The 18,508-nt window shown below is 36.6% G+C and overlaps 4 protein-coding genes and 3 non-coding genes across 9 annotated transcripts; 4 read left to right on the top strand and 3 right to left on the bottom strand.

Moving 5' to 3' along the window:
• On the top strand, positions 1-5,332 carry LOC110776874 (DEAD-box ATP-dependent RNA helicase 24). 2 transcript variants are annotated; one of them, XM_021981439.2, is made up of 5 exons: positions 1-810; positions 1,969-3,197; positions 4,051-4,090; positions 4,297-4,699; positions 5,172-5,332. In XM_021981439.2, exons 1-5 carry the CDS (start codon positions 216-218, stop codon positions 5,221-5,223), a joined length of 2,319 nt encoding a protein of 772 aa, XP_021837131.2. In that variant the 5' UTR covers positions 1-215; the 3' UTR covers positions 5,224-5,332. The 2 variants fall into 2 exon arrangements, with proteins under 2 accessions (XP_021837131.2, XP_021837136.2); XM_021981444.2 differs by lacking the exons at positions 4,051-4,090; positions 5,172-5,332 and having other exon boundaries at positions 41-810; positions 4,297-4,605.
• A 550-nt stretch (positions 5,333-5,882) lies between these two features.
• Positions 5,883-6,971, bottom strand: LOC110776886 (E3 ubiquitin-protein ligase At3g02290-like). Its single transcript, XM_021981454.2, has one exon. The coding sequence runs from the start codon at positions 6,685-6,687 to the stop codon at positions 6,013-6,015; it is 675 nt and encodes a 224-aa protein (XP_021837146.1). The 5' UTR covers positions 6,688-6,971; the 3' UTR covers positions 5,883-6,012.
• Positions 6,972-7,658: 687 nt separating this feature from the next.
• On the bottom strand, positions 7,659-12,154 carry LOC110775813 (beta-carotene isomerase D27, chloroplastic). The gene is made up of 8 exons (XM_021980416.2): positions 11,872-12,154; positions 11,702-11,791; positions 11,505-11,606; positions 8,869-8,968; positions 8,519-8,610; positions 8,337-8,417; positions 8,163-8,231; positions 7,659-8,047 (listed from the first exon to the last, which is right to left on the bottom strand). Exons 1-8 carry the CDS (start codon positions 12,001-12,003, stop codon positions 7,904-7,906), a joined length of 810 nt encoding a protein of 269 aa, XP_021836108.1. The 5' UTR covers positions 12,004-12,154; the 3' UTR covers positions 7,659-7,903.
• TRNAK-UUU (transfer RNA lysine (anticodon UUU)) lies at positions 9,875-9,946 on the top strand. The gene has a single exon. It is a non-coding gene; the product is annotated as a tRNA-Lys (tRNA).
• TRNAG-CCC (transfer RNA glycine (anticodon CCC)) lies at positions 10,626-10,696 on the top strand. Its single transcript has one exon. It is a non-coding gene; the product is annotated as a tRNA-Gly (tRNA).
• Positions 10,701-10,772, top strand: TRNAK-UUU (transfer RNA lysine (anticodon UUU)). Its single transcript has one exon. It is a non-coding gene; the product is annotated as a tRNA-Lys (tRNA).
• A 1,032-nt stretch (positions 12,155-13,186) lies between the features above and the next one.
• On the bottom strand, positions 13,187-18,481 carry LOC110776856 (pentatricopeptide repeat-containing protein At1g13040, mitochondrial). 2 transcript variants are annotated; one of them, XM_056828168.1, is made up of 5 exons: positions 18,225-18,481; positions 15,568-17,542; positions 15,358-15,452; positions 14,611-14,709; positions 13,187-13,888 (listed from the first exon to the last, which is right to left on the bottom strand). In XM_056828168.1, the coding sequence occupies exon 2, from the start codon at positions 17,387-17,389 to the stop codon at positions 15,836-15,838; it is 1,554 nt and encodes a 517-aa protein (XP_056684146.1). In that variant the 5' UTR covers positions 17,390-17,542; positions 18,225-18,481; the 3' UTR covers positions 13,187-13,888; positions 14,611-14,709; positions 15,358-15,452; positions 15,568-15,835. The 2 variants fall into 2 exon arrangements, with proteins under 2 accessions (XP_056684146.1, XP_021837111.1); XM_021981419.2 differs by lacking the exon at positions 14,611-14,709.
• Positions 18,482-18,508: the final 27 nt, after the last annotated feature.

The raw sequence follows: 18,508 nt of genomic DNA, 5'->3' as shown, positions 1-18,508 counted from the left end.
ATACTTTCGACCCGTTTAAACAAAATCATAACCCGCCCGCTATCGTGGCAACTCTACACCGTCATTCCCCACCCTTTCCTCCTCCCCCTTTCTCTCTCCTCCCTCTCTAATCCAAATCCCCCATTTTATTTAGGGTTTTACTGAAAACAATTTGGGGGTTTTCTTATTATCCCCAAAATCACCATTAAATTGAGCTCGAGCTTTAAATTCCAACCATGTCTAAGCGCAAATTCGGCTTTGAAGGCTTCGGAATCAATCGACAACAAACATACAACTTCGAACGATCTCAGCAACAACCTCAACGTCTCTACACTCCTCCGTCTTCTTCGCGGCCGCACGACCACCGTGAAGACACTGACGTTGACGACATCGAATTCGACGATAAAATCAATAACATTTCCGACGCGGGAAATCCTGCTGAAGAAGATGAAATCGATCCTTTGGACGCTTTCATGGAGGGAATACACAAGGAAGTGAGTGAAGCGCCGCCGCCGAAGCCGAAAGAGAAGCTTGATAAGTATAGAGACGATGATGATGAAGAGGATGATCCGATGGAGAGTTTCTTGAGGGCAAAGAAAGATGTAGGGTTAACTCTGGCGTCGGATGCGCTCCGAGCTGGTTACGATTCCGATGAGGAGGTTTACGCTGCTGCTAAAGCGGTTGATGCTGGGATGATTGAGTATGATTCAGATGATAATGCTGTGGTGCTTGATAAGAGGAAGATTGAGCCTATTACTGCTTTGGATCATAGTGAGATCGATTACGAGGCATTTACTAAGGATTTCTATGAGGAGAAGCCTTCAATTTCTGGTAAATTCATTAGTCTCTTAAGTTTCTTGCAATTGCAAATTGTTATGCTTAGAAAAATTGTACGAATGTGCAAAGTTAAATTAAGGCTAGTGTGTTTGAAGTTCAGTTGGAGCTAGGAATCTTCACTAATTCTAAATTGTGTAGGTTATTTGATAAGAATTTACTATTTGTTATTAGCTGATTGGCTTTTTATATTGTTTTGAACTTTCTTTTCCCGATGTGGCAATGAGCTGAATCACTCGAAGTTTGTAGTCAAAGGAATGCCACATTTAAATTTGATGAATTCGCATTAGAATTTAGAAGTGTTTACTAAGTGGGATGGGATTAATGCGGTATGATGATGTTAATAGTGCCAATTGTTAATAACACTTCTGCTAAATTTGATTACGAAAAGGCATTTGGGGATGCCTTTGGAATTTAGTCATGAATTAATCTCTTCATGATGACAGGGCCACACATTTTTGAAGCTGGAAATTTGTTATTTTAACTTTATATCCATGGCTTAAGCGCTTTTCCTGTTCATGTGGTCAGCATTTTGACTAGTTAGGTGAGTTTATCCCTAATTTGGATTCTGGATGGAGTTTGGAAGGGAGTATATAATGTGGTAGAAGATTGCATCAAGTCTGGAGGTGAGTTTGAAAATATAAGACTTACTTAAAGACTACTCCGTATTAGACTAACACTTTTATCTCCGACCAAATCAAATCATGTCATATCATCACACTTTATCGATAATGTATAAAAATCATGAGAGTTTTGTGTAGTTGTGAGTCTGAATAAAGAAAAAGTAGGTAAAGGTTAGTGGAAAGCTGATGTGGCAGGGTCTGGAGTTCGGATTGAGGTTGAGTATGAGGGATAAACTCACTCTTAGCTTTTCTTGGGAACATCTATTTAGGCAAGGTCAAGTCAATGGAAATGTTTTGGAGAAGCCTTGATTTGATGGCTGAGGAATCAAATCTGGCATCAATTTGCTGTTATGTAGAAGTTGATTGCTTGTCATGCCGAACTATGGTCTTTTGCTATATTAGTATTGAGTTCCCAATGTAATTTTGTTTGTTGCTATAGGAGATAACTGTTGGTATTATGCACACAGCTATAAGGCTAGGTCTTCACCCAAAACGCTTGCATTGATGGTACTAATTGGTTTCTTTCTACTAGGCATGACTGAGCAGGACGTCACAGAGTATCGGAATAGCTCAAAAATCCGCGTATCTGGTTTTGATGTTCCAAGGCCGGTTAAAACTTTTGACGACTGTGGTTTCCCTCCTCCACTGATGAGTGCAATCACAAAGCAAGGTTACGAGAAGCCTACCAACATACAGTGCCAAGCTTTACCAATTGTGCTGTCAGGGAGTGATATAATTGGTATAGCAAAGACTGGATCCGGAAAAACTGCTGCTTTTGTGCTTCCGATGATTGTGCATATAATGGACCAGCCTGAGCTTGGTAAAGGAGAAGGACCAATTGGAGTAATATGTGCACCTACCAGAGAATTAGCTCATCAGATATATTTGGAAACTAGGAAATTCGCGAAACCTTACGGGTTACGTGTGTGTGCTGTCTATGGTGGGATGTCCAAGCTTGATCAGTTTAAAGAACTCAAGGCAGGAGCGGAGATTGTTGTCGCTACTCCTGGAAGATTGATTGATTTGCTGAAAATGAAAGCATTAACAATGAAGAGAGCAACGTATATGGTGCTTGATGAGGCAGATCGCATGTTTGACCTTGGTTTTGAGCCGCAGATAAGGTCTATTGTTGGTCAGATCAGGCCAGACCGTCAGACTTTACTCTTTTCAGCCACGATGCCCAGAAAAGTTGAGAAGTTGGCACGAGAAATACTTTCTGATCCCGTGCGTGTTTCAGTAGGGGAGGTAGGTATGGCAAATGAAGATATAACTCAGATTGTTCAAGTGCTTCCATCAGATGCAGATAAATTACCTTGGCTCCTAGAAAAGCTGCAAGGAATGATTGATGAAGGTGATGTTTTGGTGTTTGCTTCGAAAAAGGCATCCGTAGACGAACTTGAGTCTCAGCTTGCACAGAAAGGGTTCAAAGTTGCTTCTCTTCACGGTGATAAAGATCAGGCTTCTCGGATGGAGATACTGCAGAAGTTTAAATCTGGGACATACCATGTTCTAATTGCTACGGATGTCGCTGCTCGGGGTCTTGATATCAAGTCAATCAAGTCTGTCGTTAACTTTGACATTGCAAAAGATATGGATATGCATGTGCATCGTATTGGTAGAACTGGCCGTGCTGGTGATAAAGACGGAGTCGCATACACTCTTATCACACAAAAAGAGGCTAGGTTTGCTGGGGAAATGGTTAATAGTTTGATCGCTGCTGGTCAGAATGTGTCCGTGGAACTGATGGATCTTGCCATGAAGGTAATTTTCTATTTTCGCTCTGTATTCTTGTTACTTTATCTGATTTTTTGGTATGCTTCTAATGTGACATTTTATTATTGAGCTTGACGTAAAATATTGAATGACTTTTTTTATTAAGAGCTGAGGGATTCTATATTATGGATCACTTGGCTGTTAGATGGATGGTTTTTCTAGGACTTCTATTAGCTGTATTTTTCTTGGAATTGATATATTAAGTAGCTGCTCCATTGCTACTGCAAACTACAGTACCTGATTTATCTCTGTCACAAGGTTGTATTTTTTGGGTTTTGCTGTGGTTTTTGGGATATACAAAGCATACGTTAAGAGACTTTTTTGCGGAAAGAATTGAAATATCACTACAAAAATGTAGCTCTAGGTTATTGAGTTGATTTCTTACTGAAGATAGGCGCATCAAGAGAATGTGGTTGGATGTAAGCTTCAAATGGGATACACTTATAGAGGCCATAGAGCCTTTAAAATTTAGATAGACTTGTAGAATGTTTTAGAGCAAAAATATGTGACCTGTAAGTCTGTAACACTATTTATATCAAGTATAATTACTTTGAGCCTTTCTTCCCAAACTCTGTTTCTCTGTTCTGAAATTTTCATTTCTACTCCGTGTTTGTTTGTATATAATATTGTTTCAGTACTTAAAATTTAGAACTCCAGTGCTTCAGAATCATTTATTATAATTATTGATAGAGCCTAGGACGAGAACATTGTAAAAAACTAAAAATCAATGGTGCTTCCTGCATAAAACCGTCCCTTGGTTTTTGCTATGTATTTAGAACTGTTACCTGTCCTACTGTCTGCTTTTTTTTTGTTGACATTTGTTTCTATCAATCATGTTTAGGATGGAAGATTCAGGTCTAAACGTGATGCAAGGAAAGGAGGTATGACTTCTACGGTTCTACCTAATTTCCCTGTTGCTGATTTGAGTTTTATGCTGCCCTTTTTACGTCCCCCTGTTACTTCTTGAATAATATCTACAAAATTCTTTGCAACTTGCAAGTGTTAACTTTCTAGAAACTCATGCCAAAACTTGAGCCATATTGTTACAATCACTTCTTTTAATTGGCCGATTCATGTGTTTTTGCAGGTGGTGGAAAGAAGGGAAAAGGGAGAGGAGGCGGAGGAGGAGGTGCTGGTGGTCGAGGTGTCCGTGGTGTGGATTTTGGTTTGGGTATTGGGTATAATACAGAATCCAACGGTGCTCCCTCTCAAACACCCAGTCGGACTGCCGCTGTTAATTCACTTAGGACAGGTGTGATGGCGCAGTTCAAGAGCAGCTTTGTGGCTGCAACACCTAACCCTCAGAATCAGGCTACTAGCAATTCAAACGTGTATGTCAACAGGCGCCCAGCTATGAGTGGTTTCGTTTCGGGTGGTACTATTGGTGGTGATACCAACAGACCTCAGCCAATTCCTACAACAAATTACACTCCTGCATCAGGAGGAGGGAGCATTGGTGGTCAGAATTCTGATCAGAAGAGCAATGAAAGGTGAGCTATTCTCTCAACCCTTTTGTGGGCATCCTTTTATAGTTGCTTACTCTTAAAAGTGTGTTATATTCACTTATTTTTTCTGAACATATCTTATCTGAACTTGTTAGAACTTATCAAAACTTAGTTAAGTTATGAATTGTACTTGGTCAACCCTTATTTTTCATAAACTGAACTTATATGAACTTATTTTTCCTGAAATGAGTGGAAATAAGGTGAACAGAACAGAGCCTTCCCTAATTGAATAAATTTAAACTTAAATAGTGATTTGAGTGGTAAGCCCCTAAAAGCTTATCCCAAGCCGATAGCTCTTGTGATTATTTGTGAAACAGAAAGGTAATGTGCAAATGCTAATTCTTATTGTCAAAACAGTATAAGTTAACAAATTAACAAATTAAAAGTTTTGGATTTTATTGATTTGTATAGCGTATAGAACCTTTTTCTGATAAACTGTTACTTTTCACCATTACAGTGCGAGAGAAAGAACAAGAGAAAGGCGAAGGCCCTCAGGCTGGGATAGGTAGCAAAATTGGAAGTTGTCTTTGATTACCATTGTAGCTTTTAGTACAAAAACATGCGACCTGTAAGTCTGTAACACTATTTTATATCTACAAGTATAATTAATTACTTTGAGCCTTTCTTCCCAAATTCTGTTTCTCTGTTCTTGAAATTTTGATTTCTACTCGGCGTATGTTTGTAAAAAAAATCTGCTCCAATAGTGTCAATATGATGATGATGATAATTATCAGATTCATTAACTGGTTAAAGTGATAGATTTTTTAATTTTTTACTTCATCAGTTTTCAGCCATGATTCATTTAGTTGGTTGCTGATTGAAAGATTCATTGAAGTGATCTAATTGAGCTTTTTAGTACGATATTATTCGCAGGTTACACTAACTGCTTGTAATTTTGTATCTACAAATTGTGATATATTGCTCGATTTTTGCATATAATATTTTTTTTTTTGCTATATTGCTCGAATTTTGCATATAATATTGTGTTAACTGTACAAATATCAGATTATCAGCATAAAAAAGAATTACATATTCGTAAATATTCCCCAATATCAGGATAAAAATGCTCCTTTCTCATGGTTTATTGACTCAAGTCCTTACCTGAAAGTCTGAAACTATGAAACCAACTTATTAAAAAGCACTAACCTAAAACATCAGTCTTTTTAAGTATTTGACTGGCTTTTTTATTATATTTGTTGCCTATAAAAAATACGTGTTTTATGACGTAAGAAGTTAAGAATTACGGAGTATGTTTTTATTCCAAAAAAATAGCAACAAATCAAAGAATCAAGAAATAATCAAAGCTTGAATCGGCAAAAGGGGCAAAAATGAGTCCTCTGAAGCCACTGTGTGATACAATCCGTATGGTAGATATGAGCACAGGGTAACCTTATCACCTCCACTCCTTCTCCAATCTTTTCCAAACAAATCGAACATTCTCTCTCCTCCCCAAACACCGTAACTCTCCTCTCTAAACCCTCCACCACCGACTTATCCGCCGGTAACAGCGGCGCAACCTCCCTCTCCACCGCCACTCGACGAACATCTCTCTCCCTCTCACTCTCTCTCCTCCCGGATTCAATCCTACTCTGAATCGCCGCCGCTCTCTCCGGCGATAATTCCTTCGCGTCTAAACACACTGATATAAAGATTGATGAAATTGATCCTCTCCGATTGCAGATTCTACGCGATAACCTATCGACGTAGAAATTGAAGTGCGCGGCCATGTCGGAACGAGTTGTTTCCGGAACGTCGAATTCCTGCAACACATCCGCCATAAACGACGATGAAGATGATGACGAAGAGCTTCCATTGCGAGTGAATCCGATTGATCTCTGTGATTGTAACCGCGATTGGAAGTTACGGTAACGGAATTCAATCTGGAAATCCTCGGAATCCGTCGATAACGGGGTGTCGCCGCCGCTTTGAGCGACGGTGAATTCGTAGAGAGTGTTTCCGTTTAATAGCTTCATTGCAGAAAGCGAGGGATGGTTTTCCAAATTACTGAAATTTACAGCTAAATCATGGTGGAGTTTTCGAGGAGAGAATCAAGTTTCCATCGAAGAGAGGGTTTAATAAGTGTTCATCGTATTGGGTTGTGATTATAGGTTAAGAGAAGGAAGGGAGTTTATTTATAGGATTGATTATGGAAATTTGATTAGGAATAGGGAAATTATTTATTTATGTATTTATTTTTTGTACTTAGTTAATTAAAAATTTAAAAGTTAATTGGACAGGGAGGCGGCGAACCTTAAAACAAGCGGAGTGGAGTACTCCATCAAAGTGATAAAACCCTACCCATGTCTTTTTTGAATATTTTAAATGTAATTAATTAGTACTATTAATTTTATGGTATTTGGTCAATTTGGCTAGAAGAAGTCTAATCTGAATTTTTCATGGGTTTTAGACCTTGGCATGCAAGGAACTTTTAATGTTTGATATGCTTTTTTCAACCTAGATATTTTTATTTATTGTATTATTTTCCTAAATGATATTAATTGCATAATGATTATGCACATCTTACGGTGTAAGTACGCATTTATATTCGTTATTATATACTCGTATTCTAGTTTATGAATATGTGACATAATTACATATCGAATTATCGATCTGTGGTTAATGTTTAATACGAAATATAAGTAATTGTTTCTATTTTTAGGCTCTTATATTAATTTAGAAGATATCGTTAATTTGGTATAATTATAGTACTACACTACACAACATGTTACGTTTCATCTTTAGTACACCTTCAATTACGGTAACTCGATCATATGTATTCAATATTTTATGATATATGTGAATATGTGGTGATCAAATAATACAAACTGTAAAAGATCCTCCGGATGTTAGTACTGTCGAATTACATGTCACATCACCAAACTCGCGTACTACTTCGTATTAAACATGATTTGATATTAAATTAAGTGTCAAAAAACAAGCTTGGTAGGAGATGATGGATGATTCTATTTTATGAAATTGGTAAGCAAGGAAACATAACATATGCAAATACATCTTAAGAATTATAGTAACCCTTTAAGCTAGTATAGATGGAACACACATCCAATTAGTTTCAACATTGGAGAATTTTACAATAATCTAGCCATGTTTCCAACATATAGTTTTTTCATTAAAAAAGTCTCGAGTTTCACCCGGTCCAAACACTAGTAAGCGCCAGTTGCTAAGAAATTCTTATGATCTAGGACATTGTTTGGTATTTAACACTCTTTTAGTACCTTTCGAACCTCCTTTAGCAGAGTACGGGCAACCATCCAAACATGGCTCTTGCAAGGCACTATCATTTTCTAGTTGAGGAGGCAAAACTCCAAAATTAAACTGTCATATAGATTCGTCAAAAGTTCAATAACAACTCGATCAGAGGAGATAACGGGACACAAAATGATAAATTAGATAATCGAACATATAATCTCAAATTAATATATACATTTACCTGACAACTATAATCTGTAAAGTTAGGTTCCATAAGAAGTGGAATTCCCATATGGTCCTTGAAGAACGTCTAAGGCGCACACACCCATACATAACACAAGAGTGTTTGTTAGTCAAAAAGTTTGTACACACATTTAATTGTCTAGATATTTCGTATTTTATTATAACCACTAACCTGAGTAGGAAGTTTACATGTATTAACACAAATTCCTACACATTTGCTTTCTTCCAAGTACTTGCATCTCTCCACCAAAACCTGCAATTAATCATGGAGAATCATACAACAAATTTAGCAATTAATCAACATAATTTGATAAATTTGACAAATTGTAATTCCATGTTAATTAATTAACCAACCCCGCTTTGACATGAAGATCCATCTCGAAGTTGGATAGTGTTAATCGAGCATGGTCCCATGAGCCATTGGCAAGTGATTATCGTTACCCTAGCTTCAAGAACAAGAAAAGATCATGAGAAAACAGAGGTAGTACGTACTATTAGTGCGACACTAAAAAGACACAAAGGGTACGTGTTCCGTTCTGTTCGACTTATTTTATCTGAACTTATATTATTTGAATTTATCTGAAATTAACTGAACTTATTTTGTCTGAGATAAGTCAAAATAAGTCAAACAAAACAAAACATACTTCTAATGTTAATAATTTAAATGGTTAATTAACGGTGAATTAGGGAATAACATGGCGTACCAACCATCATCGCTGCGATCTTCCCCCCTCCGATTGGGGTTATAAGCATTTGATAGAGTTCGAGCAGATACGGAGGGAATAGGGATTTCAGTATTCGAACCTGCCATCATAACCAAATAAATAATGTAAAAATACATGCATAATAAAACTTTATTAATAAAGTGGGACTATAAGTATTGGTCTTTCTCTAAAAAAAACAAAAAATTGAAAACAAAAACGGTAATGAATGTTTTGTTAAGAGTCAAAGTTATAACTAGTAAGTGAATGTCAGAATTTACACCATATTTTTTACCACATATACTAATAAGTAGAGCTACTGCTAGTCGTGAATACTCCCTCCGTCCCGGAATACTTGACCTATTTTTCTTATCGGGCCGTCCCTTAATATTTGACCTGTTTCTAAAAATGAAAATATTTTAACAATATTATATTATTTCTCACTCCACCCCTATTAACCCACTTACCTCCTACAGTCCTACTCCATACAAAAAGTAATTAAAAATTCAACCCCTACTCTCCCCAACCCCACCCCTTTACACATTTCCCACTAACTACATTAAAATAATACCCCACTATCAACTATTACCTATTAAATTAAATAAGTCAATTCAAATCTCTTAAACTCTGTGCTGGTCAAACCGGATCGAGTATTCCGGGACGAATGGAGTAGTAGTCATGAGCAATTTACTTTGCACATACTCTATAAAAGAAAGCTTTGTATTGTATCAGATATAAACTTTCCGCTTCTTTCTTATTACCTCACGACACGTTTTTTTAACTCAAAGAGTGGCTAAATACACTATAGTCCGTACTGAGCATGTTCTATTTTTCTACAAGTTTTTTTCTCATTTTATACGGCCCATGAAGTTGAAAAGCCCACAGGACTGAAAGAGCCACAGGCCCATAAAGTTCTTGTCTTTTTGGTGAGAGGACCATTAAAGAATTTGGGAACCTTTTCATCATTAATGAATAAATAGTATTATGGACAATGTAAGAACATCTTGGTGCCTTCTTAGCTCAGTGGTAGAGCGCGTGGCTTTTAACCACGTGGTCGTGGGTTCGATCCCCACAGACGGCGTATAATTATATTTTTGAAGTGAACTACTTTTTTTTTAAAAAAAACTAGAGCAAGTGATTCATTCATTCATCAATTTTGAAATGAACGTTTTTGCTTTTTTTTTGATCAAGAGCAAGTGATTCATCAAGTTGTTGACACCTATAGAAGTCCAATTTATAACTTTTATAAGGGTAAAAAATCAAGGTGTACACGTACTACCTAAAAGTTTTTTAAAAAACTCCCATGAAGTGCAAAGACTACGAGCGATAAGATAGAGAACATTGAGTACAATAAAATCTATGTTCAAACCTCATACTACACCAGTTCCAAGTAAACTCGATAACCCTCTACTTCAAAGACCGCCATACGATTTGCTAAAAGGACATTTATCTTTTATTTTCGTTATTAAATCATGCCTAGGTCTCATACTCTCATATAAGACCGACATACATATAAATCCATTAATGTCATCAATTAAAAATATAACTATACAACGACAAAGTGTGACTATTTCATTGAATATACTTATTGAACATAATTATTGGGTAAGAAAAACCGTGATATATAAGTTTTTGCATTAAATAGTTATGTAAATGTATACCTATAACTCATTCTACTTCACAAAAGGTAAAAGAGCTAACTTGCAATATATATATGTAGTGTGAACAAATAAATATTGAAACATAGTTTAAACAAAGAAGCGCATCTAGTGTAGTGGTATCATAGTACCCTCCCACGGTACTGACCGGGGTTCGATTCCCCGGATGCGCATATAGCCTTCTTAGCTCAGTGGTAGAGCGCGTGGCTTTTAACCACGTGGTCGTGGGTTCGATCCCCACAGACGGCGATTTTTTTTTTTTTTGTTTGGGTCTTTTTAAGTCGAAATTCCAAAGAGTAATTCACTAATTTGAATACTTCTTGCTGGTTGAGAGTTGTGACTAGTAAGGGTGTTCATGAGCAAGGCTCAGATTGGCTCGTGCTCGGCTCAAGCCTGGAAAATTAGGCTTGCGCTTGAAATATTAAAACTGAGCTCGGCTCGAAGCTCGAAGCTCGATACGCTCGTTTGAAATTAATCATCAAATGTGTAATTAAGAAACATGTTTATCAATCTTTTCACGTTTTATATGTTAAAAATAAATATATTCTACAAATTATTTTATAAAAATATAGAAGTATGTATTAAAAATAACTCGAGCTTGTTCACAAGCTTTCGAGCGGAGCCATTTATAGCTCAGGCTTGGCTTTTTAAGATCTCAACAGAACCTGAGCTCGAGTCAAGCCTCTTCGAAACAAGCTTTATCGAGCCGAACATCTAGTAGTTCGCGAGCAGGCTAGCTCATCAACACCCCTAATTGTAATTACACTTAACCATACTCTAGATAGAAGTATGGTGTTCCTCCTCGACGCGTGTGTTAGACGTACTAGCTTATAAACCCGAGTACACTTGTACACATGAGATTATGAGAACACGTGCCTAGGCCTCACATGCGGAAATTCCACGTGACTACGGTACACCCGAGTATATAACAAAAAAAAAAATGAATAAATTTAAATTATAGTGGGGCAATGAATTGCATACCGCAGCTTGATTAGTTTGACGAGTAGTTCTGCCAATCATGAGCCCATTAACAAGTTCCATCATCCCATCATAGCCTGCCTTCTCTGAATCCCATCCAACTTCCTGTTATATTTATGATCATAATTATTAATTAACACCAACAATTTCATCAAATTAATAAAATAAAGTAAATAAAATAGAATTTATATCACATTTACCTCCACTAATTTATTCCTAAATGAATTTAAAAAGAAATTATCCAGCCAATTGGGTTTGTATTCTGATCTAGCCCCCAATTTTCCATTTCCCTGCACCAAAAAAGTATTAGATTAAAAGATTAATTCATTAAATTTGGCTGATATTAGGGAAATAGAAGTTGAACATGTACCAATTTGGATGGGGATGATGAACAGCATGAAAAACGAAATTTTCTGGTTTTTGTGTACGATTTGATTGAAATTCTCGGGTTTTCGAGTACGATTTGATGATGAAAATGAAGGGGATGAGAAATGGTATGCATTTTTCCAGCAATTTTACTTGGATTGTTTGTAAGAATCAAAAGGGAAAATTTGAGAAGGGTCAAGTTAAAAGGACTGGTTTTGCTTTGCTGGCCTTATATACTCTTCTTCACTATGGATAACGAATATTAACGGGATTTAGCGGGCTAGCGTAATTTTTATTTTACCTATCTTCTTTTCTTGCAAATCTAAAACGTCGCGGGTTGTTTGGCTACGAGAGGTTTGCGGAGAAAAAAGTTTTTTTCAGATGTGTTAGTGGTTTAATCATTCAAAAGCTAATGTGAGTGTTTGGTTATCAGAGGCTTGATATAGAGTTTTGAAATAAAAAAGCCGAATATAGGAGGTTTTGGCATTAGAAGTTTGAAGAAGTGGGTTTCAAATTATAACTTTATCCTATGTTGACAACTTTACAACCCTTTTCAACCTATATCACCTTCTGTTAATGTACTTAATGGTCATTTTATACATTAAACAACTAACAACTAATTTGCCAAAAACTTTACACAAAGAACTAATTTAAATAGCAAGTCAAACTAGCTAATACAAACCACTAACAACTAGTCAACCCCAGCTTGCAACTTTTATTTTTTCTTTAAATTTTTTTTTTATTATTATTATTTTTATTACAAATTAATTCTTTGATGAAAAGACATACGCATCTACAAACAGATTTGAATCTAATAAATACACACGTAGTACAAATTAAATCAAATAAATACTTCCTTTCAACAAAGCCATGATCGTAGTATATCGAACTTTTTGTATGCCATCTTTTGTATCGCTGTGATTTACTCATTTACAGCCTTCTTTGCCGACGAGGTCTATATATAAATCTGTTGTAGCCACGATGAAGATATGAAGATGATTTCCGTCTGATTCATCTTATTGTACTCCAAAGATTGACCTGTCTTTCGATCCCGGCATGGCATAATCTAGGGCTTGCTGTGCACCCGACTCCTGCAATAGAAACGCGACTTCTACAGGCCGCAGCAAGCCAGTACGGCTCACTGCAACCTCAATGTGGCTGTGACTGACATGATTACTGTAACCTTGCTAATATCAAGTACATTGACAGAAAAACTTAATGAAACATTTAAGTGCCACTAATTATTCAAACTTACAAACTTACAGAGAAATACTATCTGAATGTTACAACTAAACCACTGTTCAATCTCAGCAGTCAGCTTATCAAAATCCTGCTTCTGCACTTCATATAAGTAATCATGTATTATGTGTCTACGTTTATCCAAGAACTAAACTTCTCAACATTCACAAAAGTATCAATAAAAAAAAACATAGAATGAAAGAAGAAGGTGACTTATGTTATTCCAACGCTTCACTTTTTCTTTACATACAGATGTTAGAAACGACTATAACTCTACAAAAAACAGTAGAGAACAGTACAGTCATTGAAAATGATCTACTGACTTGGGGTGAAAGAAGTACTGCAAGTATCCCTGAATGTCTTTTCTAGAATTCCAGCAACATTGCATGTTGAATGCTCATCTCTCTCCTTCATCCATCTGTAGTTTCCTTTCTCAACTTTTCTGTGTGTAACACTGCAAGTCTGTAACTGTAGCCATTCTACTCTGCTCTCACTCTTTGGCTGTTCACCAGAAATCCTTCTGCATTCTTCGAGTTGGGAGCTAGGTTGATGGGGATGATGAACTGGTGCTAGAATTAGGGGTGGCAATTCGGGTCAATGGGTCAGGTTCGGGTTTAGGGTTTCGGGTTGATTTTGGGTTGTGTCCATTAGCAGCTAGATAGCTTGTAGAACATACTGGAAGCACTCCTCAGACCTTACACTTGGTCCTTCTACTCAGCAACGAGCTCCAAATGGACTTTGTCAGAGTCCATTTCAATCCAAGCCTTTGATTTGTACTCATTCTGCAAAAAAGTTAGGGGTAAAATGGTCATATTACTGTCATGATTACACGATCATGTCCAAAATTATATCACTGCTTTCACAGAAGACACATCCATACAGGAACCAAATAAACAAAGCCTTTTGAATGAGTTACAGTATGGATCTAGAGAGACACTATCGACTGTGCCATTTTTCACACACTGGTCTAATGTGGATCTAAAGAGATCCTATACTGCCATTTTTTAAAATTTTCTTAAGAAGTACGCACGAGTTATGGCACATTTAGATACTGTCAAAAGTACAGAGAATTTGAAAATAAGGAAAAGAACCTTTACCATGCTAATATTCACCACATTGGAAGAATGATAGGCTTTAGAACAGTTCATGTGCTTACTAAACCTATACACTACACAAGGTACTAGTAAAGTAGTTAAATTAGCTTACTCCTGTCCATGTTGACTAAGCACATTGAAGAGATTTTGTAAGAAAGAGTGGTGTAAAATAGCAGGTGCAATGCTTGGGATGGGAATTAAGACACTAGTAAATGTGAAAGCAACATGCTAGCGGATGAGTCTCTTCCACTAACAATTGGAAAAAGTTATGATAAAGATCAAAGACTTTTAACATAGTCCTACTCCTATAGTACATCAAAATCCAGCTGTGAATCCAAGAGGGTAATACATAACAAATTCTGGCAAAAATATATAATACTAGAAAAATCAACCGACAATTTAGCACTCACAAATTAGCAATTTCTTGAAGTGAGAAGTCACAATAGACGAGTTGAGAACTTAGTGGAACAACCCTAGTTGAGCTCCTCTATTAAAGGCAGGCTCTTCATCTGGAAAAATCACAACTGATAAGTGTACATATTCCAAGTACAGAACAGTTTTTCCAAAAAGTCACTTTACTAAGAGTGTTCCTATTACTGTTAAACTTTCTAAAACACTAGAGTTTCAAGTTATGGAGTTGTGATTTGGGTTCAAAGGGTTGAGCACTTGAGTGAACTTTTAAAAGACTTAGAGTTAAGTCGTTGCATTGTGAGAGCAAGAGTAGCATTGTGATTAACTGGAATCAAAGTAGGAACTTGAGTTCGAGAGGAACTTGAGTTTAGGGTATATAGGTTGTAATCGAGTGATTTCCCTACAATAAAGAGGTAGTGTTTTTCCTTCTTGATTGGGCTCAAGAAGTTTCCATAAGGAACATACTAATAATGACCACAAAGAAACTGAACTTGACTGGAACGTTGCAATTGTAAAATAACTGGGTTCAAAGAATGTGATATGATCTAACACCTTCAAATGGCAAATGACAATTCAATAAAACATCATTTGCAAAGACAGACAACTGATTTCCCCATATATAATTGATCACAGAACCACATTATTGAATACTCCTATATAGAAAGTCAAAGTTGTCAACTGAGCAAATCTACAAGTACATCACAATTCACAAGGTATATAAGTAAAGGGGAAAAACAACACCCTACCATAGCTATTTGCTGCCAATGATGTAGTTTGTCCCTGTCTGCAAGCATAATTCTCTTTGCTACTAACCTTGACTATAAACCCAGAGCAACGAAACCTAAAAATGTCAATAGAAACAATTTTGTCAATAAAAAAAGCACCCTGATTAACAATCAACCAAATCCGTCAAATATGGTTATGATAACAATGACAACGTGAGATGAGATTCTAACCATTGCTCTGTCTTAACTTGTTTGCTGTAAGTTCTCTGAAAAATCACAAGCCCGTACAACCTTCTCATACTAAGGTTGCAAGTTGCTGATGGTGAATTAAACAAGATACGTGTATCTGCAACATCTCTTTGTGCCAAAATTACGAAAAAAAAGGAAATTTTAAAGTGTTTCTGGCCCGGAATTCATGCAACCCTTGGAAATTAATTGAGGTTGCAGCCAGTTAGCGCCTCAACAACAGGATCAAAATATCAAATAGTGTATCACTTAACTATGAACTGTCTTTTGAATGTAGTGCATTAATTAGTTTTTCAGAGATTGATCTATTCAGAGTAAATCCCTTTTCCATCATTTCGTCCCACAAGCCATAAGCCACTGAAATCTTCTTTTCCCGTATCAGCCCTGCAATTATCAATTTGAAAGTCACCTCATCAGGACAAGGTCCTTCCTTTTGCATATTGGTGTACAATCTCATAGCCTCATTCACTCTATAAACTTTACAAAGCCCATTTATGAGAGCATTGTATGAAATCACATCCGGGGTTGTCCCGTTCTCTACCATGTCATTGAAAACACCCTGAGCCGCATCAATCTTCCCCGTCTTACAAAGATGATCAATAATTATGGTATACAAAACACAATCAGGAAAAATCCCCATTCCTGTCATTTGATCAAGAAGACTCTTGGCAACATTGGAACTACCTTCGCTAAGAAAAGCTTTTATTAGGATGGTAAATGTCGTAGTATCAGGTACGATACCTTTCCTAACCATTTCCTCAAAAAGCTTGTAAGCCCTTTTAGTGTGATGGCCACTACATAGTCCCCTAATAATAGTATTGTAAGAGACAGCATCACATAACCCTTTCACTTCCATAACATCAAGCAACAAGTAGGCCTTATCCAGACGCTTAGCTTTACAAAGACCCTTCAGAAATTGGTTGTAGCTGTATATATCAGGTTTGAGTCCATTCTTTTCCATCTTTTCCATCAGTTTCTCAGCTTCTATTAGCATAAGCTGATCACAGCAATAACTTAACAGTATATTATATGTGACCAAATCCGGGTCGCATCCATTCTTCTTCATGAAAGATTTGATAGCAAGTGCTTTACTGATCTGACCAACCTTACAAAACCCACTAATAAGGGAATTATAAACCAGTATACCAGCAGTTGCTCCACATTTCATGATATCTACTATAAGCTCATAAGCTAAATCAACTTTACCACCGCTACATAAACCAAGAACCAGAGCCCTACAAGCTTTATCATCTGGTTGTAACCCATTCTTTATCATAGTATGCCAAATCTCAACAGCATGGTCAAATTGCCCTACCTTACACAAACCACTGAGAAGTATAGTATAAGTTACAGCATCAGGTAGTCTACCTTTCTGAATCATATCCTGTAATAAGCCTAGAGCAAGATCTATTTGATTTTCCTGGCACAACAAATGTAAATATATATTGTATGCCCATATATCCGGCACTGATCCAAGTTTTTCCATATCTTCAAGAAGAGAGTCAATGAGCTGAAAATTCTTCACCTCACATAAAGCGCATATAAATCTCGAATATGTAAAAGAAATCAAAGAAAACCCTTGTGGGATCATTGTGTTGTAATAATGCTCAGCTAAATCGAGACGGGATTGTTTGATAAGAACCCCGATAAACCGATTGTAATCAACACTAAAAACTCTACAGTTTGAACTAATCATCTCGTCAAAAGTTTCAATCGCTTGATTTAAAAGTCCTGCTTTAACAAATCTGGATATAAGAGCTCTGTAGGCAGATCGGTGTTTGCCAAAACTGCAAATCATATCATGCATTCAAATCTGTGTGGAATGCAATAACACTTGCAACTGGGATCATTACCATGTCGATTTAAGCCTCGACACAGTTCAGCCAGAATAGACTCTCTTCCCTCACACTTCACTTCAGCTTCTTTTTTCTTTCAGTTTCAACACCCAAGCAATTCAATCCTGTTCCATAATTTCAATCATCAAAACTTTGCAAAATAAGTAGCAGCACAACAATAGATTCTTATCTGATGTAGCACATATATATACATTGCTCCTGTAATCAATTAGGCTATAAATTTGCTAAATACCATAAAAGTTACAGTAAGGAGGCTACACTCAAGAGATCAAAGTTTAAATCAATCCCCAAAAGAACACTCAAAAGTTATGGACTTTCTTAAGAACCCAAATTCAGCCAAATTAAAAAACTTTCCAGAAATCCTAAAATATAAGAAAACCTCAAACAAGATTGAATTGGGTATTCTCTATTTAGATTCTATAACGTTATTACTAACTAGCTAATTGGATACCATAAACAACCCAGAAGTCTAATTCAATCTGTTCAATCACAAACCCAAATGCCCAATACTATAATAGATTAAAAGAAACAATATTTATCAAGTTTCAATCCAAACCTAGAAGAAATCAAGCAATATGAGAAAGTTACCTTAAACCAAGCTTTAATCATTCTATATCGTTATTACTAACTAGCTAATTGGATACCATAAACAACCCAGAAGTCTAATTCAATCTGTTTTGTTCAATCACAAACCCAAATGCCTAATACTATAATATATTAAAAGAAACAATATTTATCAAGTTTCAATCCAAACCTAGAAGAAATCAAGCAATACGAGAAAGTTACCTTAAACCAAGCTTTAATCTGGGAAGCAAACGAACCCCAGCAATGTCGGAAAAGAGAGAGAAAGAGTGGGAGTTAATAGAACAGGATGAGGACGGTTGCGCCGCTAGCAAATGCGGCGGAGTTTGGGAGGTCAGGTGGGTGGTTTGGGGCGGCAGAAATGTCAAATTGGTGAGTGTTGTGTTGAGTAACTCCATTATAGGTGCTTCTTGCTACTCCATCTAATTGGTGGGCTTTTTTTAGCAAACCTTAAACACATATGGCTAACGGGCTTCAAGTGATGGCTT

The sequence above is a fragment of the Spinacia oleracea genome, chromosome 5, assembly GCF_020520425.1.
Source record: "Spinacia oleracea cultivar Varoflay chromosome 5, BTI_SOV_V1, whole genome shotgun sequence".
Classification (NCBI taxonomy): domain Eukaryota; kingdom Viridiplantae; phylum Streptophyta; class Magnoliopsida; order Caryophyllales; family Amaranthaceae; genus Spinacia; species Spinacia oleracea.
This window is presented reverse-complemented; position numbering and strand designations above follow the sequence as displayed.

Bases quoted from the DNA above. Each gene is read 5' to 3' on its own strand.
- LOC110776886 (XM_021981454.2), bottom strand. From the start codon at position 6,687: ATGAAGCTATTAAACGGAAACACTCTCTACGAATTCACCGTCGCTCAA.
- LOC110776856 (XM_056828168.1), bottom strand. From the start codon at position 17,389: ATGCATGATATGATTTGCAGTTTTGGCAAACACCGATCTGCCTACAGA.
- LOC110775813 (XM_021980416.2), bottom strand. From the start codon at position 12,003: ATGCATACCATTTCTCATCCCCTTCATTTTCATCATCAAATCGTACTC. The intron at 11,607-11,701 runs GTAAATGTGATA...TAAATATAACAG, and splicing joins TTAGGAATAAATTAGTGGAG to GAAGTTGGATGGGATTCAGA. The intron at 8,232-8,336 runs GTTAGTGGTTAT...TGTGCGCCTTAG, and splicing joins CATGTAAACTTCCTACTCAG to ACGTTCTTCAAGGACCATAT.
- LOC110776874 (XM_021981439.2), top strand. From the start codon at position 216: ATGTCTAAGCGCAAATTCGGCTTTGAAGGCTTCGGAATCAATCGACAA. The intron at 3,198-4,050 runs GTAATTTTCTAT...AATCATGTTTAG, and splicing joins TGATGGATCTTGCCATGAAG to GATGGAAGATTCAGGTCTAA. The intron at 4,700-5,171 runs GTGAGCTATTCT...TCACCATTACAG, and splicing joins GATCAGAAGAGCAATGAAAG to TGCGAGAGAAAGAACAAGAG.